The sequence below is a fragment of the Cyrtonyx montezumae genome, unplaced genomic scaffold, assembly GCF_038088225.1.
Source record: "Cyrtonyx montezumae isolate F1298 unplaced genomic scaffold, pur_monq_1.0 scaffold_1, whole genome shotgun sequence".
Classification (NCBI taxonomy): domain Eukaryota; kingdom Metazoa; phylum Chordata; class Aves; order Galliformes; family Odontophoridae; genus Cyrtonyx; species Cyrtonyx montezumae.
In genome coordinates this window covers 22503841-22527625 of record NW_027071825.1, presented here as the reverse complement: position 1 = coordinate 22527625, position 23785 = coordinate 22503841, and the positions used below count along the sequence as shown (strand labels likewise).

Sequence of the window (23785 nt, the reverse complement as noted above, 5' to 3'; positions counted from 1 at the left end):
TTAGTATGTTGCTTCCTTTAAGCTTGAAGTCGCACGCTGCAGCTGCGTGGTTCTGCTCTTAGATGAGACGCTGCCGTGCAGAAGCAGTGGGCTGTCAGCACCTCGCTACCCCACCAACACCTGCTCCCAGCTCCACAAAGGACACAGGGCACAATCCCACCCACCCAGGCCCCTAAAACAAGGGCTACATCCAGCCCAAGGGTTCAAAGGCCTTCCACAACACAGACATCACTTTGGAAAATGGGAGAGAGGGAGCAGGACCAGAACACACTGGAGGGAAATAGCAACTTGCTGTAATGTAGCAAGACACCTAGAGGGAGACAGCCATTGAAGGCAACAAAGAAGCAGAAGAGATTCCAATGCCAAACGCTACCAGAGGCACCACACTTCTATTCGCAAACACTCAGGTCTTGAGAACAACTATGAGAGCACCTTCACGTCTTTCTGCTCTCAGCAGTGCCCTGCAGGAAGTGATGTGAGTGAGCCAGATGCTAATCACGCTCAGTTTTGAAAGTCTAAACCAGCACCTTTGATAATAGCAAATGTGATACACTAACGCCTTCAAACGATCAAGTAAAACTTGCTGTTCAGCAAGCTCCTACCAAGCAAGCAGACCAGCATCATCAGCGAGATCTCAAGACCACAAAAGATCCCAAGTGTGGTCCACAATATCTTGGAGGGGCCCCAGACACCCACCTGCAGTGGAACTGCTCTCAGAACTCAAGTTGTTCACCTTGCCAGCAACAAAGCTTATTAACGATGGGGGCAATTAGGGTGGGCTTTATCAGGGAGCGTTCCTGTTTCACTCACTGCTGGCTGATCAGACAAGGAGCAAATCACCACCATTTCAAAGTAATTATCAGGAAAGTGTCCTCACCAAAAGTGCAGGTGTTCCCGCCCCGCCCCAGCTCACTGCAGCTTCAACTGCAGGCTGCTACAAACTAAACAGAGGCTCAACTGGAAAAGCAAGTTGCCCTGCCATTGGGCTTGCATGATGAGGCAGCACTGAGCCGTCCAAGCCATCGCGCATCCAGGAGCCTCCTAGTTATTGACCAAGAAGGCTGACATCAGATCCTTGCAGCCTCTTCTTGCACAAGAGCATCAGGACAGCTGAACAGACACCTGAAAGTACCCTTCCAGTGACTCCACCCTTCCTTTCTCCACTCACTGAACGAATGGAGCTTAGCACTCAGGAGCTGCCACGCTGCTCTCATGTGCAGGCAGGGCTCAGGCAGACACTGCAGGTGCCATTGCTGCTCCTTGCAGCCCAGCCAGGCTGGGAGCCTTGGGGGCAGCAATGATCACAGAATTGTAGGGGTTGGAAGGGACCTCTAGAGATCATCGTGTCCAACCCCATTGCCAAAACAGCTCCCTGGACCAGGCTGCACAGGTCGGTGTCCAGGTGGGTCTTGAATGTCTCCAGAGAAGGAGAGTACACCACCTCTCCAAGCAGCCTGTGCCACTGCTTGGTCAGCCTTACTGAGCTGGGAAGCTGCTGATATTACGGCAATGCTTAAACCAATGGACACAGTGTGTAGTTGGAAAAGACACCTACGATCACCAAGTCCAACCCTCCACCTACCACCAGTATTTCCCCACTAAACCACGTCCTGCAGCACGACGTCAAAACGTTTCTTCAACACCTCCACAGACAGCGGCCCCACCACCTCCCCGTGCAGCCCATCCCAGCGCATTACCGTTCTTTTTGAGTTCTTTTCCCCCATATCCAACCCGATCCTCCTCCATCACAGCCTGAGGCCAACCAGCCCGGTCCCAGCAGCCTGCTGTCCTGCGGGACAGGCGGGATGCTCACCGCTACGCTCCGGAGGATCACTACACCCAGGCTGCGCGAGCCCTCCACCAACAGCGCGTACTTCTGACCCTATAAGACACCTACGCCATTAAGAGCCTTCGCCTTTCCAGCCCTTTTCGAACAAACCCGGCCAAAGCACGCTCGGAAAAACGGCTTCTGATTTTTTTTTTTTTAGCTCTTTCCACTCCCGCTTCTCGCGGCAGAGCAGGGCAGGTCGGCGCTCGGGGCGGGATCCGGGACCGAGCAGCTCCCGCCGGCTGCCCACCCGCGGCCGAGCGGGACGCGACGCCCGCGTGTCCAAGCGGCCGGCAGCCCCACGCAGGGCAGCGAAGAGGAGCGTGGTCTCCCTCCGTCTTCTTCTCCCCTACCCTCCTCCTCCTCCTCTTCCTCCCCCCACCACCCACCACCACCACGGGGGTCAGGGCCCCCACCCCAGCGCCTCGCCCCGCACTCACCGGCCGCGGGCTCGGCGCGGCTCAGCACGGCCAGCACGAGGCCGAGGAGGGCGGCGAACGCCGGCCCCGCTCCGCGGGCCATGGCCACAGCCGCTCGCTCCCGCCCGGCACTTCGCAGCCCGCCGCCGCCGCGCGGAGCGATCCTCCGACACAACCGCCGATGGCGCCCGCGGAGGGACACGGCGCTACGCCCCCGCTTCCTCCGCCCGCCCCGCCCCGCTGCGCTCCGCCCGCCGCCAGGGGGCGTTCGCGCGGGCGCCGTGGGGCTGAGCGGAGCGGGGGTCGGGGCGGGCTCCCCGTGACGTGCCGTGGCCGTGGGGCTGAGGCGGGCTGAAGGCCCGCGGTGCTGGCCCTCAGCCCCAGCGTGGGCATGGCGGAGGCAGCTGCTGGGCCGAAGCCAGGAGTGCCGTGGGAAGCTAGAGCTGAAAATGGCTTTTGCTGCCAGAGATACACTCCAGTGTGAGAGTTGACTTGCCTGAAGAGCAGGTGTGCAGGCTCTCAGCCCTACGTGTCGGCCCTTCCTTGTGGTGAAGCACTCTAGTGAGGGTGGCAAAACCCGGGAAGAGGCGCAAAATTCTCCCAGGGGAGGTTCGGAGAAGGTTATAAAGCACACCCTGCTTACTGTAGCGAGGGGCTGCATTCAATCTCAAGAGCCCATCCGGCCCTAAACCATCATTTAAAGCGTTAAAAATCCTTCTGCCGCAATTGCAGCTCTTCGCAGACTGAGAGCTCTTTGTGTTATGTGCTGACATGGCATGCTGGCCTGCATCTCCTGCGAAGGGAGGATTGTGCCGAGCTCAGGGGAGAGAGGGGGGTAATGAATAAAGTCCAGTGTTTTCCCCCTTTAATTCACTGGGTCTTTGCGGCTCCTCCCAGGCGTGGAGCTGAATTGTTAGTGCCGTGCCACCACAAGGGAAGGAGCCCAGTGATTTTTTCAGGCGTGCCTGGGCAGAGGTTTGCAACTTGGACCAGACCTCTCCCACTGCCTCATGCAGCTGCTGGACCTTCCCATCCCTTGTGGGCACACAGCAGCACGATGCAGCTGGGCTGGGAATCGCTATCAGACACTGCATGCAGCACGCTGGGCTCCCCCGAGTGCCTCATGTGTGGGGGTAAAAACCTGGAGCATGCCCAAGTCTGCAGCTAACTGCAGGGGCAGCTTCATGCTTGAGGTCACACTCTACTGCATCTGCAAGCTGTAGGGTTAAAGGCAGAGTCCAAAAATAGAGGCCTGATTTTTGAGAGAGAGTTGAGGAATACAAACTCTCTACATGTGAAATTATGGGTAAAAGAAAATGGTCACTAGGCCAAGTTGGGAGGAGACAAAAGAAAGGCAGGAATGTAACTGGAATGGGGAGGGCTTGGGTTCAGTCTTCCTAATGTAGCTAATTTGGGAGGAATTCTGGTATTTCACTGAAGGCTGCAATTTCCAGTTCCCAGTGCTGTGCATTACTCATTATCCCTGACCTTGAATCGGGCAGTGCTCCCTCACCAGCATTTGGCTTGGCCTGGTTGTGAGCTGCTTCTCCTCCAAGCTGGGGCAGCATCTGCATCTGCCCCAGCACAGCTCTCAGGGACTGATACGAGGCCAGGTGGGGGCAGGAGAGGAACGTAGGGCACCCAGTGACATCCCCGAGGCAAAGCTCAGTCAGTTCCCCATCACAGACCAGTGGGCTTGCCTCATTAAGCGTCAAGCTGTTGGCACAGGAGTTAAAAATATATTTCAGCATTGCATCACCTTACACGCCCTGTTACGGTCCCATTGAGAGCGCTGTGTGCAGATTTATCAGGTAGGGAAACCCACTGGCAGAAATAGCATGCATTACACCTGCAGGCTTCAGGCAGTTTCACTCTGTTTCCCAGCCAGAGACGACCAGCAGCCAGCACTGGGGCTGGAGGGCTCGGACACCCCTTGCTGCTTCTCACTGGGTGCTGAGGGCAGGAGGAGGAGGGCGGCTGGGAGAGCTGCAGCACAGCAAGCTGTGCCAGCTGAGGGATTAGCAGAGCTGAACAGAGGAGATCTGCAGTATCGCTATTTAAGCAGTAGTGGCAATTAGGGAAATCCTGGCACTTTGGCTGACAAAAGCAGGGAGATCAAGCGGTCAGCGAGCCCAGCACTGCCCTGCAGTGATGTCTTTGCAGCTTGGTGTTGCAAGTCTCCTCTGAAATAAGCCTGTTGGGTAAAGTAGCGGTGTGCTTGTTTTGATAACTGTTTGCAGGCTGCTTTCAGATCAAGCCTTTGTCACACTTCCTTCATCACTGCTTCAAAGCAAGCTGCCTTGCTGGCCACCAGTGAATGGTCATCCTGGGGTGATGGTGCTGTGTTGCTACCGTAGGTGTAGGGGTGCAGGTCCCAGTTTGGTGTGATGCCCAGCAGCTGATCTAAAAAATGGGGAGTCCTCCTCCAGCCTGCGCTGTCTGGCCTGGCAGAGTAGCCCACAGGGACACAGTGCCGTGGACATGGTACCTGTGACGTGGCATTGGGGTTGTGGCGTCCCCTTGGAGCTGCTGTCAGAGAAGTGCCCACAAGCTGGGGCTCTGCACCTGGTGAATGGTGCCTTCTGCCCACTGAAACCAGCTGGCTCATGGCTCTGAAACTGGGAGCTGCTGCCCTGCAGAGGTATGCCAGTGCTGTTGTGCTCAGCTCGGCTCAATCCACAGGGTGCAGGATATGTTTGTGTCTGAGGAACACTGAGTGAGAAATGCTTTGCTTTTCCACGGGGATCGCTGGTTTCACCAGCTTTGCAGGAACTCATTGTCAGCCTCCAAATAAATTGTATTTTCTTGCGTTAACCTTTCTGTGACACTGTTGGCAGTTCAGGCATTCAAACCTCAGCTCAGCACACACCCAGATGCCTGTCTTAAATCCCAACGTCTTACACACCCATATCAAAGTTGCCTTTCTTTTACCTGCCTGTGTTCTGGGGGCTTCAGTCATACATCTTTTGCAAACAGAGGAGCTGGAGCTCCGTTAAAACTGGGTTCTTTCCGAGGTTCAAGACTTCAGCAGTCAAGAGGGTTAATAAAAATAGGATGGAGAGAGGCTTCCAACAAAATCCTCAGGGTTGGCAACCTTGCGCCTGCACCACAAATAGCTCGTCCTGTAGCTCATCTGGTACTGTTCAAACTCACATGACTGGGCTTTGCACTGATGACCTTACCTGCTAGCGGCCCTTCTTAAAAAGAGAGAAAAGACATTCCTGCATCAGGCGGGCTGGCAGGGGGGGGGGGGAGCCCCATGCCCCGCAGGAATGCACCGTGAGCCCAAGCTGTTTGTGTGCTGCAGTTAATCACGGGGGGAATTTTGGCTGTCTGGTTCCCAAGCAGCAGCACCCGCTCCAGGAGCCTGGGAATATTAATAACCAGTGTGCTGGCAGGTTCCTGACCTGGTGGGGCTGCATGGTTGTGCTGCTTTTACCAAAGTTGGTGACTACAAGGTGGTTGCTAAACTCTTGGGGCCTTCCCAGGCGCACGATGGAGTGAGAAGTCACCCAGGGGTGGTTACCTTGAGCTGCTGGGGTTGTACTTACTGCCTAGCACAAATAGCCCCTTCCCAAACAGACCCTGATTCATAAAGATATGGGGACAGGACATTAGCTGTGTTTGTCACTCAAGTCTCAGGGAACCCTGGACCCCCCACAGTCCCACTGGCTCTGGAACATAGTGGCAGGGATGCACAGAGGTCTCAGGCTCACTGAGTGAGCACATTACTTCTGCTCCTCTATGCAAATCTCATGTCTGCTTCCATTTTCGGGTGCCCGGGTGACAGGCGGCAGGGAGGGCACGCATTCAGCTCCAGGTTGTGTTAGGGTGTCCTGCTCCCAGCGAGCACAGCCGGGGGTACACAGCGTGCTGGGGCAGCAGGCAGTCCCTGGGGCACACTGCGGGGCTGGGGAGTCTGGTGGGAAGTAGTGCTGGCAGCAGCTCAACATGGGGGAAGGAAGAAAATAAGAAATGACACAGGAAATGGGTTTATCATCTCTGAGCAGAGCACCAGGGCTCAACCACAGGGGGTTTTATGAACCATGATTCAAAATCACATTGGGCTTCTCCCTGCAGCCATCACGGCAGAGAAACTCCTGCAGCATGGGTCTTAGTGCCTGCCTGCTTGGCTATGGCTCTGCTGGGAGCTCAGGAGGGCTCCACCAATTTCTGCTTTTATCTCCTGCAGTGAGTTTGCATGCTCAGGCATGGCTGCAGTCAGCTGGGAGCAGCTGCTGTGGGGTTCAGTGATGTGGGCACAACAAACACTGGGTACCCCATGTCCCAAAGGAGACTCAGGCAGTGCCTGAGCTGGGGAACGGGCAGGGGAGGTGGTAGGGTTGCCCTGGGAGGATGCAGAGCTGGGGAGATGTGTAGGTAGCTGCCAGAGGCTTTTGGGGAAACGTGGTAAGAGAAGTTGGCAAGGGGAAGTCAGAGCCTGCCTCTCTCCCATGCTGGCCTTGGGAGCTGCTGAATCCCAGAAGGGCTCAGGTTTGGGAGTGAGTAAGACAGCCAGAAGCTGCTCTGCGGTCCAACCCACCCCAGATAGAGGGGATGAGGCATTTTAGGGTGCCCTAAGACATTTTATGGTGTGCTGAGACAAGTCACAGTACCTGAAAGGGGCCTACGGGAAATCTGCAGAAAGACTTTTTATAAGAGCATGTAGTGACAAGGGGAAATGGCTTTAAACTGGAGGAGGGTAGATTTAGACCAGATGTTAGGAAGAAATTCTTTCCTGTGAGTGGTGAGGCACTGGAGCAGGTTACCCAGGGAGGTTATGGATGTCACCTCCGTGGAAGCACTCAAGGCCAGGCTGGATGGGCTGTGAGCAACCTGGTCTGGTGGGAGGTGTCCCTGCCTATAAGCAGGGGGTTGGGACTAGAAGACCTTAAAGGTCCCTTCCAACCCAAACCATTCTATGATTCTATGACCCAGGGAGGATTGCTCCCTGCAGTCAGCTGCCCTTGGCTGGCCTCCAAGCCCAGTTGTGGTAGCACAATGCCCTGCCATCTGAAGAGCTTTCATTTTCAGGCAGCAGAAAAGGCACATCCTCCTTTTCTAAAGGTCACTTCAGCAGCAAAGCAAGCATTGAGGAGCAGGAGGCAGCCTCCCAAACTCACCAGCCAGTCCTCCCCAAGGAGCACAGCCACAGGCTTACTGAGGGAAAGAGTGCACAGACTAGGTGCTGTGAGGACCAAACCCCAAGCCCTACCATCCTGGCCCACACTGTGCAGGCTGTTACTGAGTGGCCTCAGGCAGATGTGTGAATCCCTGATACAGGAATGCTGGCACAACCCTTGGTGCCACTGGGACATTCATTTATAGCAAAGCAGCTGTCAGAAACCACCTGGGGTCAAACACCCTCAGGACTCCAGAAAGAAAGATGCTGAATGTACTTTTTTCCTAAAAACCAAAATGGTTGCAAGTGTGAGGAGCTGGTTCAAAGTGGGGGAAGCAGCTGGTGCCCAAATAAACACAGAAACCAAAACTCTGCAGTACCCAAACCACTGCTTTCTGAGAGAGGTGATGATGCAGAGGTCTATGCCAGGTGGCACCTGGCTTCCATGTGACTCTGAGAGCAGCATGCAGGGAGGCAGAGAACAGGATTTGCCACCCACCCAGCACAGCCTCCTGGTGGGTCAGGGTGGGCACAGCCCCATAGGACCCTTTCTGCATTCCCCATCCCTTCCAGCACCTCATGGACACAGGGGTATCCAGAGGCACGCAGACCTGAGCAGTGGCACCCAGCACCAACAGCTTTTTGTTCTTAAAAAAAAAAAAACCCACAATCAAATCAACCAACCAACCCTTGCTCCAGCAAAGCCATGATGCTTTGGGAGGTGCAACGAGATGGGGAGCCCTCAGGTGAAGTCCCTGAGCTCTGGCAGGGCTCTGCACCATGCCAGCACTGCCATCTGCAGGCAGCAGCTCCGGGCTTGCAATGCCACTTGACCACTCAGGCTGCAGCCACTGCTCTGCATGCAGCAGACAGCTGTGGGGTCTTTACCCTCCTGCACCCTTAGAAGCAAAGAAAGCACTCTCTAGAACAGAGACACGAGTCACGCTGCCAAGGGGATTTTTCAGAAGCATTTATTTCACTGCTGACACTCAGGCTGCAGCAGGCAACTGCTTGCTGAGCAGTGTCACCCCCTCAAATCACAACAATCCAGGTACAGTCAGTGTCTGCTCACCTTCCAGTACCCACACACAGACCTACAACACTGGGACAGTCACCTGTTAGTGACACCATGTGTAAAGATTTAAAATGGTAATAATAAAGCAATCTACGAAGTAACAAGTAGAGTCATCATGCAGAAACCAGGTAATTCTAGAGTACGTGACAGATCAGATTTGCTTGGTTGACTGACAGTGCTAACTGCTTCCCTGCCAGTCCCACATGGCACCAGGATGGGCAGGACAACAGCTCCCCAAATCCCTACCCAGCGGGGAGGAAACATTGCCAGGTCCCAGTTCATATTTCAAGAACTACACAAGAACACATGCTTGTAAAGAGTTGCTGGGGAACCCTGAAACTTCCTTCTGTGACACTGCCTGCTTCCTACCAAGTTACAGAAGCAGACACTTGAGTGCAGAAAAGAATGGAAAGGCCTGAGCTTTAGGGTTGTGTGGCTTGGAGGTTTGGTTTCCTTTTAGTTAAAAAGGAAAATGGATAAAATTTTATGCCACCTGTGCTAGTACAACTAAAAATCATATTACACTGAGTATATAGATTGGCCTGTGAGAAAGAAGCAGCTATATACTATTGCCCATAATGAGTTCACCTACAATTTCAGCTTCCCAAATGAGGTAGGGAGAGGGTGACTGCAAGAAAAAAAAAAAAGGTGGCATTTCCAAAGGATTCCACACTTTTAAGGTTATCCTCTCAAATCCTTCATGTAAAGTTGTTTTGTTGGTTTTTTTTTTAAAGGAAACACTGCCTTTACTTCATAACATTCCGAGTTTTACTTTTATTTTTTGGTTGTTGTCATTGAGAGGGAGAAAGAAAACAAGCATCCCAGAAATGAAATGCTAGCAGTTGACACATTCTGAAAGAAAGTACAGTAGAGAGGAAGGAAATAACGTAGTTTATCTACAGAGAGAAGGGAAAATAGACATAATGCTGACATAGTTTGCACTGCGCCCGCTCCAACAGCACTTTAGTTACACACCCTGTTTTTAATCACATGGAAACATACTGTCACACACAGCTGCCAGGAGAGGAAAAGTAGACACATACAAACCTGCAGTATAGTTTTGTAGGGATCAGTAATATAGAAGCCTTTCATTGCCTCTCCTAGTACTACACAGAATGTATTTAAGGCATAATTTACCATCCTTTTGTTCCTAAAGCAATTGAAAGTGTAACAAGCCAAGATGTCAGACACCGAAAACTCAACAACAGCTAGTCCAACAGAGGTGAAAGCTATCGTAATATGTACAGAGCAGTATTTTGCCTTCAAACAGGGGGTCTCATCTTTAAAAAACCAAAACATTAATGAAAAACGGCAGACCCAGATTCTAAAAAAAGCAAACATTGCCAACACAAGGAATGTTCATTAGAGTCCAGTTCCCACTAGAGCTACTCAAGAGGAGGACGTCAAAGGTGATTATGCTAAACTGCACTGGTTGGCTGTTCCCAAAGCTCTCCCCTTGGAGAAGTGCAGAAGAGCAGGAGGTCAGCCTCGACAGTACCCTAGTGCAAACTGCCTCAGGGGAAAAGCCTGTAGTCAACAAGCCTTTACACTTACAGCCAGGATTCACTAAGAGGTGTAGTACTCAGGTGTCACCTAACGTTTTCAGGACACTTGTATAAAGGTGATGGTCCTGTGTGGATTCTAATGCACATCCCCAGTGAACAGTGTCCTGCACACATACACACCTGCCAGGCTACCAGCTTTCCCTCTTCAGTGTAACCAGGTCACAGCCACCAGAACCTCACATAGACGATCAACATGATAAAAAACACAGCTACAGCTGCAAGTTTGGCATAAGTGGAACGCATGTTGAGATACTTTGCATCCTGACGGTACTTCTTGGACAAACTGGACAAGTTGTTGGCCTTGGAATCCAGAGCTGTTGGAGGGAAAGGGTGGAGAAGTCAATCAAGATTAACCCAATCAGTAATGTAACATCTGAGTGATACCTAAGTTTCTCTGGAGCAGCTGGAAGCACAGCAGTATTGCATGACAGCATAACTTGCCCTTGTCTGCAGTGCTCTAGTGCTTGTTCTGCTAGGATGAGGGCACCCAAAGTGGTGAGACACTTGCCCAAAAGAAGCACCAGTATCCATCAGGTGCTTTAGGATGCAACTGACAGAAATGATGCACCTACTGAGTCCACTGCTTATCTCTTTGGAATTAGGAAGCCTTTCCACCTGACATGCTCTACCCACACTGCTGACTGAGGTTAAGCATACACCAAACAGCAGCCACTGCCTGTACCTGAAAGTGCCTCTCCTCGCTGTAAGACTTCCTCAATATTGGCCACCATAATCCTCTGCACATCCTGCAGCTCTGTGTTGATTGAACCCAGGTTCCTCCTTGCCCGGCTGTCGATGTACAGCTTCTTGGTTTTCTGGATGTAGGTGTCTGGAACAAGAGAGAATCGTCAGGAGGGATACCTATCTCCCTAAGGTGCTTGCTTTGCCAAGCAAAAGGAACTGAACTGTCTCTGCTTCAGCCTATGCCTTCTTCAGCTGAAGCACCCACCACTGTTTGAAGACTTGCCAGTCAACAGTCTGATAGACATCAGCAGTGCTCTGTTAAAATGCTCCAGAGTTTCTGGTTAGTTGCGTTCACTGAAACATACCCTCAAACAGAGAGGCAAAAGGGCACAGAATCAGAAATGTTCTGCTTCAAGTTAATATATCTTTCACTGCAAATGAAAACTATTACACAAAATAACTACAACACAGAGCAACCCTTGCTTCTGCCCTCCCACCTCAAAAACTAATTACTCAATTTGAAGATAAGAAAATGTTAAGAACCAGTTCCAAGCATTAATCTGGCTGTGGGGAGAGGCTGCAGACATAGGTTAGAAGCTTTGGGCTTCTTACCCTGCCCCTACAGGCCAGCACAGAGGGGTCTTCACCTAAAAGCAAGGCACAAAGGCTGAGAGATCATGCAGCTGGATGTGTGCTGCCTCCAGGAGAATTAACATTCCTCCAGGCTCTACCCATACAATCCTGGTTCTGTGCCCACATAACAGGCACACCAGAGGAGAACAGACCACCAGGAGGAGAACAAGACCTCAGGCTAGAGTACTCCTTCCCTCCCCTGCACACTGCTGGACACTGGTATCCTTATGATTTGCATCCCACTCACTCTCATTCAGGGTGCTGTATGAAAAAAAGCCTTACTACACCTTATTAGATCCATACCACCTCCTTTAGATGCAGTATGGAGAAAACACCTACCACAGAGCAGTGTTCAGTTGCCAAAGGAGTGGGAGAAGTGCTGAGACAGCCAGCAGACTGCAAGCAAACATTCACTGGAAACAGGCCAAAAGACTGAAAGCAAGAAATCTAACTAAAGGATATTTATGTTTTTCTTACCGTGTCTCTATTCATAAATACTCCTTGCTAAAAGCATCCACTCCAATAGCACCAAAAAGAGACTGAACTGTTAATTCCATAGCCCAAGCTGGGAAGCATCTTGTGGCTGCAGCCCCTGCAAAAAGCTTGCTAAGAAGCCTCATCGAGAGGGACCTCACCAAATTCAATGAAGGAATAGGGCCTGGAGACTGTTGGCACCTTCTTGCCATGCTGCTCATCAAACTCTGACTGCAAGTCTTCCAGATATGCAAAGGCCAGTTTCTTCGGAAATGCAGCTTCACACAGGACCAGGTAACACACCCCTTTCTCAATGATGTAGCTAGAAGAATATAAAACAGAGAATTAACCAAGCACTTTTGTACTCATCCTATTAAACACCCCCCCATACCTTTCTTCCTTCAAGTAAATAGCTTTCTTAAACCAAGACCTTGGCTGGCTTTGTAAAATCCCACTGTCATAGGACTGGCTCCCAGGTTCTATTTCGGAAGGCTACGTGCTCCCTTCCTCCCCAACACTCACCTATATGCTAAATGAGCTCCGGGGACTTCCTCATCCTATTTGCAATGGATAAGACTTTGCTACCAGTTTTTGGGCTGAAATGCCAGGAGCCCCCAGATTGGTGCTGAAACAAGAGCTACTGTTGCTCTTTAACCCTGTTTGCTCATTCTGCAGCTGAACACACAGAGGTGCTCTCTTCCTCCCACCTCATTCCCTATTGCAGCTAATTCTCATTGTTCAGAGGCTTAGCACTGAGCTTGTTTTGCTGTGGACACCAGAGTCTCTTGTGAGCAGAAGCAGGGAGAGGACTTCCATTACAGTTCAGCTACAAAGCCTACTGCAATAAAGAAACAATGAAAATTAAAATTATTTTATTTAGGTTTCACTACAGCTGTCCACTGTTGCATGTTCCCTGTGCTTCCCTCCTCATTTGGCCAATACAAAAATAAAGGCAACAGCAATTCTACCAAAACCAAGGTAGTGTAGATGGCAGATAGCTCCAGATACACTTCAAATGTTTCTGTTATTCAGGATGCAGTTTTGATTTCACATTAACATTACCTTCCTTTGACTTTCTGTATAATAATGCCATTATGTAGCAGCCTAGTTAACCTAGAGATTAACAGTGTATTTGAGATCTGACCTAGTCGTAGGGGCATTGTAGTTAATGAGCTTAAAATTTTTAATAGCAGCTGCATCTAGCATATAAAACAACTTTTTCCCACAGCTTGCTGTTTTTCCTGATACTCAAAAAGGCCTAGACCCTCTCTTTTAACTTGTTTCTGAGTATCCTTTTCTGCTGCCTCTGAGATCAGTATGCAAATCCTGCCAAACTGCAAGGAACAGCTGATCCATCCTAAGCAGAAACAAGAAATTGCAGCTACTATAATCCACCCATGTTTTTATGACCTTTCTATGTCCCTCAGCTTGGACTGCACTACTTTGTAGGACTAATCCTATAGTATGCCTTGCCTCTGTTCTTTCCTCACCCTCAAGAGACCTTCTCTACAGCTCAGGATTGCTCTAAGTTATCACTCAGAGCTTGACTTAGTCACTGCCATGAACAAAATCTTTCCTGAAGTCTTTTGAAAGAAGCAAGGCTCTTGTCAGACAGGAAAAGCACTCCCCGAGAGCCAGAGCAGCACTGAAGATGAGAGCACATGAAGGAACATGCCCAGTTAGTAAAGCCATGGTCTGCTCCAGCCAGCTGCATCTGCCTGCAGCTCTTCAGATGTATTTCCCACTTTCTTTCCCCCGATACGATGATGCCAAATGTAAAGTTCACCTGTCAGCACCACAGCAAGCAACCACGCCTCCTTCTGTCCTGGATTCACACCATTCTGCAGCCTCAGTCCAAGATCAGAACAGAGTTCCAGCACAGCTGGATGTCACACTTTTACACTTGTGCTCGCCTCTGAGCTTTTGCACAGCACCTGAACATTGAGCTCAGCAGTTCACACGCATCAGGGCAGACACTGCAGCTTGACACTTCTAACTCCTGTACTTAAGACTGCTGCATGCTGAGGGTAGCTAGCAGGTTTGTTTTTATTTGGGATGAGTTTGAGAGAGAAAAGCTTTACCCTTCTAACTGGTATCAGCAGTAAAGGCCAAGGGTTGTTTTCAACATGGCAGGTAAGAGCCACTTAAGCCATTAATGAGCCAAAGGTCAACTCACAACTGACAGCACAGCAAACTACGGAGGTGCTCCTGTCCCTGCACACCCATTACTGCAAATGCTATAGCTGGAAGGGTGACACAGCTTTTGGAGCTGCTCTGAAGATTACATTTGATGACAATCACTTCAGCAGTCTTAGTTTGAGCTTCAGATTTCATCAAGGCAACTCTTCTTTGAATTGATCAAGCTAAAAACATTCATCATCTTCTCAGCAAATTCAGCCACACTCACAGCACAAAAAGCTTTGTCCTAGCTTATGCTGCCTTCAGCAGTCACAGCTATGATGTGGCAGAAAACAAGATGAGCTGTGTTAACTAACAGCATTGTTGCAATTTGTACTAATGACCATCTCTGACTCTCCCTTCCTATACTGTTATCAGAGGAGATTTTTGGATCTGGAAGCATTCTTCATTTCACAGAGGTCCTGCTTTGATGTCCTAGCACAAAAGCAGCAGCACAAGAGTGCTCTGCAGTAGCAGCTGTCAGTAGCCTGCAGAACTTTCCTAGAGACTGAATACAGAAAGATAAATGCTCCTATCCCTGCTCATTAGCCAGACACGTAATCTGGGTGTTTCTTTGAGACACTCATCAAAACATGAGCTTGTCCAAGCCCTCCTGGCTTCAGTTTCCAGGGCACTGCAACTGAAGCAGCCTTCCTAGATGCTGCTCTGTTTGCATGATGGAAGCAACATGACAAAGGAACATACCAGGATCTCTCAAGACTCTTTCCCAAGGCTTCACAGTCAGAGATACACCTACGCAGTACCATTGTACACCAAAAAAAGTCTTTGAACTCCAGAAAAATTTCACGTCTAGAAAGAAGATGCAGAACAGCACTCTCCTGTTAACTCTGGAACACAGCCCAAACCTTATAAGAGATAAGAGCAGCCAGACTACTTGAATCGCTGACACTAACTCCATAACAAAGATGACTAGAAACCAAGGGGAAAAAGACAAATCTTGTAGCAGTTGATTGTACATAAGCAGCTTTTGCTGGCCACAGCCCTCCCAAAATACTCATGCTTTTGTCTTTTCACATAGCTGAACCCCATAACGTTTAAGAAAAGGGTAGTGCAGGTGATGTGCAAAAGGGTCCTCATTATAGGAGCAGAGACCCCAGACCAACCCTGCACCAGATTCAGAGGCTGTGCCCCACTTTAATGCTATAATGTGATGGAAAGTACCAAAATAAGAGCAGGGTGGAAAAGCCTCTTAATACAGCAAATGGGAATGAGCTCAAATGCAGCAGCTGCAGACACAGAAACAAAGAAAAGAGCTGCTTACCCTTGGAAGGCCTCAGGAACACAGGGATCTCCACCAAGACCCCCTTGCCTCCACTGCCAACCCTTAAATGAGGTCTGGGAAGGGGTGGATCCTGGCTCCATCCCTTCCAATCACTGAGTTGCATTGCATACACCTGAGCTCCCCTGGGCTGGCCCAGCCTTCCCACCAGGTGATCCATCACTGTTTCAGGGTGTGACTTAGCACTTCTGGTACATCTTCTTACTCAGACATTAACACATACCTTGTCACCAGCATTTGTAGACCAAGAGCAACCCTGGTAGCACAGCCAAAGCTTTGCACATCACGTTTTGGCAATACCATGTGGCACCCAGTCTCACAGAGATTCTAACATAAGTATTTCTGCCAGTAACATAATTCTGATTCTTGAAAGGAACTTGACTCAGTTCTGCAGCAATTATTCTACTAGGTTGCTAGATATCACGTAAATAAGCATTTTCTCTTCTCCTGCTTTTTGTAGGCTATGAATTCTTCCACCTATTGCTTTCTTTCCAGGTCCCCCTGCTGCTGGTTAGGAGGTAAAGGTGCCTGACCCACATGCCCTTCAGGCTTTCATTATTCAAGTTCACTTAATAGTGGGCAGAAAAGCCAAGAGAGATTGTAAGATGAGTTTGTAAATGCTTAAGTAGATTAACCAAATGCAGCAACATATTTGTTGATACCATCAAACCTACCAGATGTGAAAAAAAAAACTTGCCAACTATTAGAGAGACATATTTTGTCAAAGACAGACTATATGCCTGAGCATATGGGTGAAAGAAAGCGTAAACTCTCATGAGAAACAGGGAAGGGAGAATCTGATGCAGAAGAGGTTCACAGTAGAACTGCTAACCTGCTTTTACAAATGACATCTGCTTTTGAAAATGACAGAGGGCATAGAGAACCCAACAGAAGCAAAAAGAAACACCAGAGGGTAGAAATCAACTGACAAAACTCAAAGGGAACAGAACCTACAGCGTCTTCAGTAAAGGCAGGGCTAAGAAGCCAGCTGACATTGCAGAAGGTGGTACCACTAAGGAACACCTCACGTGCTCTCCCTTAGCACACCTATTACCCCACAAACAGAGTCAGCAACTGCATAATTTACCCGCCCTAGAACAGCACAGTTTCTCAATAGGACCCAGAAGCATCTTCCTTCGACTCCAAGGCAGAAGACGCTGACTCTGGCACCCTAACCCGCGGTCACTTACTGGAAAGCCATGGCTCCTGCCTCCAGAGTGCACCTCGTAGGGGACTGCTCGTTCAGCTTGCGGAACAGCTGCTTCGCCTGGCTCTGGTACTGCTGCAGGTCGCGGCCAGACTGCGGGGAGAGGACAAGCTGTTGAGGGCTGCTACTACCCGACAAACACCCCCCACCCGCGTCCCGACGGCTCGAGGAAGGCCTGGTCGCGAGTGGCAGCGGGGCCCGGCTGCAGCCTGAAGGAAAACAGCAAGACTAGTTGGACCGGGCCGGCCCCCCTGCCCCACCTGCTCATCCTCCTGCATGGAGGCGGCGAGCGGCAGCCCGTCCGCCACGCGGGCGATCATAGTAAGCAACACCATCCTCTCCTCCCCGCGCGGCACCACCACCTCCTCCTCCCCCAGCCACCACTGAGCTGGCCGGAAACTGCCACTTCAACATCCGGTCCACCGCCGGCACACGCTCGGCTACTTCCGGCCGCGGTGCCCGGGAGAACCGCGCCCCACCCGCTAGGCCACGCCCACTCGCGCTGTCAGGCACGCCCTCTGAGCGTAGGCCCCGCCCGCTCTCACGTGACCACACCCCCCCGCCGGGGCGGGGCGGCGGTAGAGCCAGCAGCGGCGGCGGCCCGGTGGGCGCACGCCAGGCCGGCAGCCATGGCGGCGGCGGCGGAGCGGGGCCGCCTCAGCTTCCCTGGCGGCGCCGGGGCCTTGGGGCGGCCCGTGCCTATGAACCTGTTCGCCACCTGGGAGATCGACGGCTCCAGCCCCAGCTGCGTGCCCAGGTAACGGCGGCGGGCACACGCCCGCCTCGCCCCTTCCCCTCGGCGTACAGCTGGCGGCCGGCCGGTACCGCGCGGCTCGGAGGCGGCCGCCCTCTCGGCCCCTCTTCCCTACAGCCTCGCTTCCCCTCGTCTCTGGCCTCTCTGCCCCGTTTTGGGGGGTCCATCCGTCTCGCAGCCCCCCCTTGCCGTGGCGACGCGAGGCCCCCGCCATTTTGGGGCGTCCGGCCCGTGGGGTCGGCGCCGTCGGTCCCCGTCCGATCCTATAAGTGGGCACACTCTTAATACTGGGGCGTGCGGGACATCCCAGCGCATCTCGATGTGGTGTTAATGTCTTTTTCTTCTGGAGGGGCGCAACGAGAGTGAGTGAGTGAGTGGGATTGGAGTCGTCGGGCTGAGCTCGCGGCAGCGCGGAGCTCTGCGGATGCCCCGGTGCCTCCATCTGTTGTGCCGCTGGATGCTCGGACCCGAGTCCACGCTCTGTGCCGGCGGGCACGGTCCCTGTGTTGCAGGCAGGCTGACGGCTGCTGTGGCTGTTCCGCAGTCTGAGTTCGGATATCGGGGACGAGGCGATAGCGTGGGGTGGAAAACCCGAGTTCTGCAGCTGCGCGCGGTTTGGGTTAGGACAGCCCAGTGGTGCTGGTAGAGTGAGGCACGTCATGCGGCAGCTTTCTCTGCCTGTGTCCCGTTCTTGCTGTCCTGCTCTGCAGTGAGAGGTTTCCGAAGGGCACTGCCACCAGGAGGGCATGTGCCTCTTTCCAGTGAGTCCCTGTGCTGTCGCACAGAGTGATGTAGAGGGGTGATTAGAGCACTTTTGCATTTTGCGTTGGGTTCCAGTACCATTCACATCCACCCTAGTGCTGTGCAGAGCCCCCTTGCAATGCTGCTTTGAATGCTGTTCTCTCCTTTGTGCCCGTGGCTCTAGGAAGGCAGTAGGGTTTCCATCTCACCCAGCTCTTAATGACAGCTGTTACAGTTAAAAAACACAAATGTCCATTGCTATCAAGGACTTTTAGTTCTGCGTTATCATTTATGCTGATACTTGCAGATATGAAAACTAGCTCACAACATAGGTTGCTGGTTTGCAGATCTGTGGATGACCGGGAACTGCAGTGTAAGGATGCTGGCCTGCCTAGTAGGGCAGGCAGGCAGCTGGCTGGGGTCTGGGTGCTGTGAGGGGCAGTGTGGATACCAGTGCTCTGTATAGGCTGGGCTGTGTGAGTGCTGTGTCAGGGACGCAACGTGCAGCAGGACTGCAACTGTCACTGTGATTGCCAAGCGTGTTGTTGCTCATTTCAGAGCAGAAAGCACCCAGAAGTCAGAGGCACGGAGGCTGCAGCCCTGCAGCAGTGTTGGTCTGATGATAGGGGAGGAGTGTTGCTTGTGCCCTCAGAACAGCAAGGGCTGTAGCAGCAGCTGGAGTGCTGAACCAACATTCCGCCATTTCTCACTATTTAACATTGTGTCCTGTGGTGCTACATCAGGTCTGTGCTTTGTGTTTCTTTGCAAGTTCCACAATGTATCACTGAGGTGGAGAAGGCAGGAGTTTGAAAACCTGGTTTATTTTGAGCTCTTAGTGTAGTAATTTTTCTGAGGCATAAAGGCATTTAAGATTTTTCTTTTGCGTGTTAAAATGAGAGATGTTGGGATGAAAACTGTTCTGTGGGGGAAAGATAAGCTTGTTGTTTGAGCAGATATCTGCTGGCTGGGATGTGAAAAGAGGATGTGGAGGAGAGTGGATCAAGTAATGTGGAACTGCCTTGGTCTCTTCTGAGATTTCCACCCATGACAAATTCTCCTCCAGGTTTCTGTTGACAGGACAACCTTCGTAGCTCAGAAGAGACTGGAGTTGAGCAGACGATTCGTGACAGAGGAGTGTGTGTTTGGGGAGGGAGCATTGTTTCCTCCCCCTCTGGTGGAAATAAATCTGACTCCATTTCTCCCCCAGTGAGCTGGGCAGCAGGAGGGCTGGCTGGAAGCATTGCAGGTTGTGCTGTGAGCAACCAGCATCACTCAGGTGTGCCCTTGTCTCCCCAGGTGATGGCTGTGAGCTGTGCTGCAGGAGGAAGACCTCTAAGCACTGTTCTTCATTGGTCAGCCTTGTTGGCAGATTGAGAGTCCTCTCAGCTGGAGGGGCTCGGTGAGATCTGGAAGGCTGCTTTGGTGCCTCTGTAGTTTCCCTTTCTGAACAGACTGTGTCTAAACGTAAGGAAGAATAACAGTGAAGAGTCACAGTGTTCTTCTTATGCTATGTGTTTTGGGTGAAGCATAAATGTAGGTGGTGTGCTGTGCTTGTGCTGGTCTCTCTTTCTCCTGCCTTTTGCAGCAATGGTTTCTGTCATCTTAAGCACACACAGCTCCTGGGCTCTTTGACACAACTGCTTCAGAAATGCAAGTTCTTTCTTTTATGCATCCCAGCAATGTAACTGAAGCTGCCTCATTTGGGTGTAACTGCTACGTTCTGGCAGAGTTATGCCTACCTTATTCTCCCATTTCTTACTTCTGTGCATTGAAATATGTTCCCTCCTGAAGGTTGCATTGCACAAAGTTTCCTCGGTACGTGAAAAAACAAAAGTGATGTCCAGCTGAGAGAATCAAACCTCATTGCTCAGTTTCCTCACACACAGAATCAGTCAACGCTATTTTGTTCTGGTTTTCTTTTTCCTTTTTGTTCTCAAATGTTGCTGATGGAGCTGTGGATGTGAACAGCAGACACACTGCTGTTCTGAGGGAGCTTCAGGAGGCGATAGCAGCACAGGAAGGCTGTTTGAGGAAGAGACAGATTTGGGGAGATCTTTGTGGGCAGGGGCTCTGCTAGAACAAGGGGCAGCGAAGGTCAGTGCTTGCCCTGGGATGGGGTTTGTTAGAGGCTGCTGCCTTAACTGCAACTTAATGCTCCACGCTGTGGGATGGCCTCAAAGCACACTGACATCCCTGGGCAATGGAAACTGATTGCAGTGGGCTCACAGCAGCTGAGCAGATCCCAACACTTTGCTCATGCCCCAGGCTCTGCTGCTCTTGCAGTGCCAGCTCCATCTCTGCTGCTCTGTTCTGCAATCAGCTGCCTGTGGGTGAGTGAGTTGCTGAGGCCAACTGAGAAGTCTCAAGGTGTGAGCAGAGGGATGCAGTGAGGGTTGCTGGGGCATGGAGCCAGTCCTACAGCCTGTGTGTTGGCACCCTGACATGGTGCTCAGTCCTCTCCCAGCTGAGCACTGAGGTGACAGTGACCTGGGGAGGCCCACAGCTGGCTGCTCTCTGCAGGTGCCCTCATAAGGGAGAGCATTGCCTTTGGGTTCAGAAGATGCTTCCCACTGTTGGAAATGGGAACTTTGCTTGCCCAGCGAGTACCTGCTTTCTAGCCTGGCTTGAGCAGTGGTAACAACAGGCTTTGTACAACTTGCTGGTGTAATAATTATGGCTGCGTGATGCTACATAAATGAGCAAGTCAAATTGCTGATTAATTCAGGTAGGAAGAGCCATTGTTTTTAGCACATCAGCTTCTCGATCCATTGGTTCACTGACATTTAGAAAGCAGCCTTGTTTGTTAGGGTAACTGCTGGCACGTTCCATGGGAGCTGAGTGCAGGTTCTTGGTACATTTGGAACCAGGAAAATGTCTAATTACTCAGATGGCTAGGTACGTCTCAGAAGTGCTTATTTGGAAGCTTTGTTTTGAGTTTGTTTGACTAGTGCTGAATGCCTAACATTTTACCACTGAAGGAAACTGAATACAGATGAGCATGAGGTAGGCTTTACAAAAATTGCTAGCTAAGGCGATGTTAAACATTTGAGATGCTCGAGGAAAAGCATCCAAAACTGAGCGATGGAGGTAAGTGTGTGGGTAAAGCACTGTGGCCAAACCCCTACTCTTGGAGCCAGTAGGTCCTGTTTCTCTCCTGTTTTGGGTTGAGTTGTCACAGAAGAGGACAGCCCCAAATGACATTACTTTGAGCTAGATCAAGTGATCCCTTTGTGCTCCCAATGCAATCAGGACAGCCAGAGAGCAGCAGAGCTGCTGGTACGATGTCTCTCATCAGCACTGCGTGTGCCATGGTTGCTGTGGCAAGTTTGTGGCTGTATCAAATTAGCTACGAAATGATTTACATAATAGATTAATCAACCGGCAATGAAACATCCCTCTTTTCTGCTGAAGAAAAGAAAAGCATCAACAGAGCTGTTACAAGAGGCCGTTATGTTCCTTGCAACCCTTAATCTTTCTTTTTCCAGCAGGACTCAGTGTTTTGGCCTTACACAGGAAGCTGGCCTGCTCACTGGCTTTATTTGCGTCACATCTTGGCAGCTTTTCCTAATTCTTTTGGGCCAAATTTTGCCACCGTTATGGTGACCTTCTAGGGAGGGTATTTCCTATGGAATCAGTGGCTGGCTGCCAGAAAGCTCTGTATTGCCAGGTCTCCCATTAGCCTTTGCCTTTCCATTGCCTAACTAAGGAGAGAGAAATTCTTCTGGTCCACTTGTGTTCCTTCAGGGCTGCTCCATTTCCATGGGAAGTTGGGGAGCGGGGCCCCCAGAGAGCATGCAACTGTGCATGGGTGGGAGTTGATGGCTGGCTTTTACTTAGTCTTTGTTTCTCCCTCCTGTAAGCCAGCAATATTGTATGGTCACCCTGTGGCTCCAGATCCAATGTCCGTGTTCAGCCTTGCTTGATGGCACCTCTCAGACTTCTGTGGGAGCTGGAGTCCAAACAGATCCCAATGTGCAGATGATAAGAGGCTTAAATGCCTAATTGAATGTGATAGCGTGAAGCTTCTCTCGTGGTGAGGTTTAATTGGATTATAGCACTGCACAGTGATGTGGTGGCTTGCAGGGCATGCAGCCAGCTTCACAAGGAGAGTGTGGATCCTCGCTAATCACTCATTTGTTTAAAACAATGAATTGCCTGGAGAGCTCTCTGATGGGCATGCGGGAGCCAGCAGCCCCAGAGTGAGGATTCTTCAGATATTAGGCTGGTGGATGCCTGCTGCACGTGCAGACCCTCATATTGGATCAGTGCAGCTGTAGCAGAGGGTCTGCAAAGCTGCCTTGTGAATCTGAGCCCGGGGAAAGGAAGAGGATGAATGCTCTGTGAGCTGGGATAAGCAGGTGTGCACGCTGCCTGCTCATGTGCTGCAGTCTGGAAGCCTTTACAACCTCTCTTAAAAGCACTTCAGCCTTTTCTGGTGGTCTTGGCTTTGACCCTTGTCCCAAGCTGTGCTTCCCTTCTGGGGTGGCACATTTTTTCTCTCATTGTGCCGCTGCCATTCTGTGGACTGGTCTTGCTTCACGTGCAGTTGCTGGAGGCTGAGTATCTTGTGGAAGCTGCTGGGTGAACTGCAGTGTGGTCATTCTTGGAAGTTTTAGTGCTGAAAGCAGTGCTCGGTTTGCTGCTGTTTCAAAAGGGTTTGAAATCTGCATAGCTGCTCAGATCTTAGTTCAGAAGGGTTGTCAGGAAAAATAGCATTTGTTCTCCTGTTAGCAGGCAGATTAGCATACAAAATCAGCTTTGATGTTGTGCAGTGTGCTCCTCATCCACAGTCTCAGCTGGTTTGGAGAGCTGTTTGGCTTTCAGTCTGCTGGGAAATGCCCCCAGGAAGAACATGTGCCATTTGGGCTGGGGACAGCAGCAGGACACTGGGGACAGCAGCAGGACAGCTTTCCATCAGCTCACCCTGCCTCCTGCAGCAGCCCTGTGGGAGGTGTGATCACTTGGTAGGAGTGGAGCCACCTCTATCTGTGCTCCCAGATGTACAGGACTCCTTCAAGACACGTGGAGAGGTGGAGGCTTGAAGGTGTGTGGCTGTGGAGGAAATGGGGGGGATTCAGTGTGTGCCTGTGTGCACAGTGAAGGGAAGAATATTTTCACTGCTCAGCTTAAACAGTTTCTTCTGCTGTTAAAATTCTTCTGTAAGAGGAGATGCTGTCTCTTTCCCTGAGATCCCTTTGCTGTGGTGTGACAGCTCAAAGATCTTTCCCTGCTCCTTTTATTTTTTGACAAAGCAGCTGTAGCATGAGGGCTGGGAGGTTCTCCTGGCTGCTGGGAAGTAAATGTGGTGTGCAGGAGGGAGATTTCCGAGATTTCTGCAGGGAAACACATGGAAGGCTGCAAATGAAGATATGGGGAAACCACAGAGTCCGTTCTGTGGTTCTGGCCTATGTTTCAGGGGTTTCTTTCTATTCAGGGCTCCCATTAATGGCTACAGAGCGTAGCAGTTTGCACATATGCGTGTCTGCTATGTATTTCCCGACAGGCACGAGGCCAGATCTAGATATAGAGTACAGAAAAAGCCCCGTCGAGAGATTCTTAGGAAGCCTTATCTATATATAGTCCATATAAGTCTGTATCCCCTTTCTGCTGAGAGGACAATCTCTGCCTGGGGAGTGTGGTTAGTACAGATCCGCCCAGCTCCTTGAACCAGCAGAGGCTCAGCCATACGGTGTCACATCTACTGTGCCCCGTGCAAGCCATCCCTGTGTGTCTGTCTCCTGCATCCTGTGCTGAGGGCCCAGCTGTGCAGTGTGACCATGACGTTGTGACAAGCTGGTGACACGC

General features: G+C 51.1%; 3 protein-coding genes across 12 annotated transcripts in view; 1 reads left to right on the top strand and 2 right to left on the bottom strand.

The window, feature by feature from the left end:
* Nucleotides 1-2422, bottom strand: part of NOTCH2 (notch receptor 2) — a 79186-nt gene extending 76764 nt beyond the window's left edge. For all 3 annotated transcript variants that reach the window (XM_065743746.1, XM_065743756.1, XM_065743764.1), the window contains exon 1: nucleotides 2269-2422. In XM_065743746.1, the coding sequence (XP_065599818.1) occupies nucleotides 2269-2350 (82 nt within the window). In that variant the 5' untranslated portion in view covers nucleotides 2351-2422. The remainder of the gene's footprint in view (nucleotides 1-2268) is intronic.
* A 6742-nt stretch (nucleotides 2423-9164) lies between these two features.
* On the bottom strand, nucleotides 9165-16854 carry SEC22B (SEC22 homolog B, vesicle trafficking protein). Its single transcript, XM_065743395.1, has 5 exons — nucleotides 16746-16854; nucleotides 16469-16578; nucleotides 11962-12122; nucleotides 10692-10838; nucleotides 9165-10323 (listed from the first exon to the last, which is right to left on the bottom strand). Exons 1-5 carry the CDS (start codon nucleotides 16818-16820, stop codon nucleotides 10169-10171), a joined length of 648 nt encoding a protein of 215 aa, XP_065599467.1. The 5' UTR covers nucleotides 16821-16854; the 3' UTR covers nucleotides 9165-10168.
* A 226-nt stretch (nucleotides 16855-17080) lies between these two features.
* Nucleotides 17081-23785, top strand: part of PACS2 (phosphofurin acidic cluster sorting protein 2) — a 61399-nt gene continuing 54694 nt past the window's right edge. For all 8 annotated transcript variants that reach the window (XM_065743381.1, XM_065743366.1, XM_065743357.1 and 5 more), the window contains exon 1: nucleotides 17081-17242. In XM_065743381.1, coding sequence (XP_065599453.1) covers nucleotides 17115-17242 — 128 coding nt within the window. In that variant the 5' untranslated portion in view covers nucleotides 17081-17114. The remainder of the gene's footprint in view (nucleotides 17243-23785) is intronic.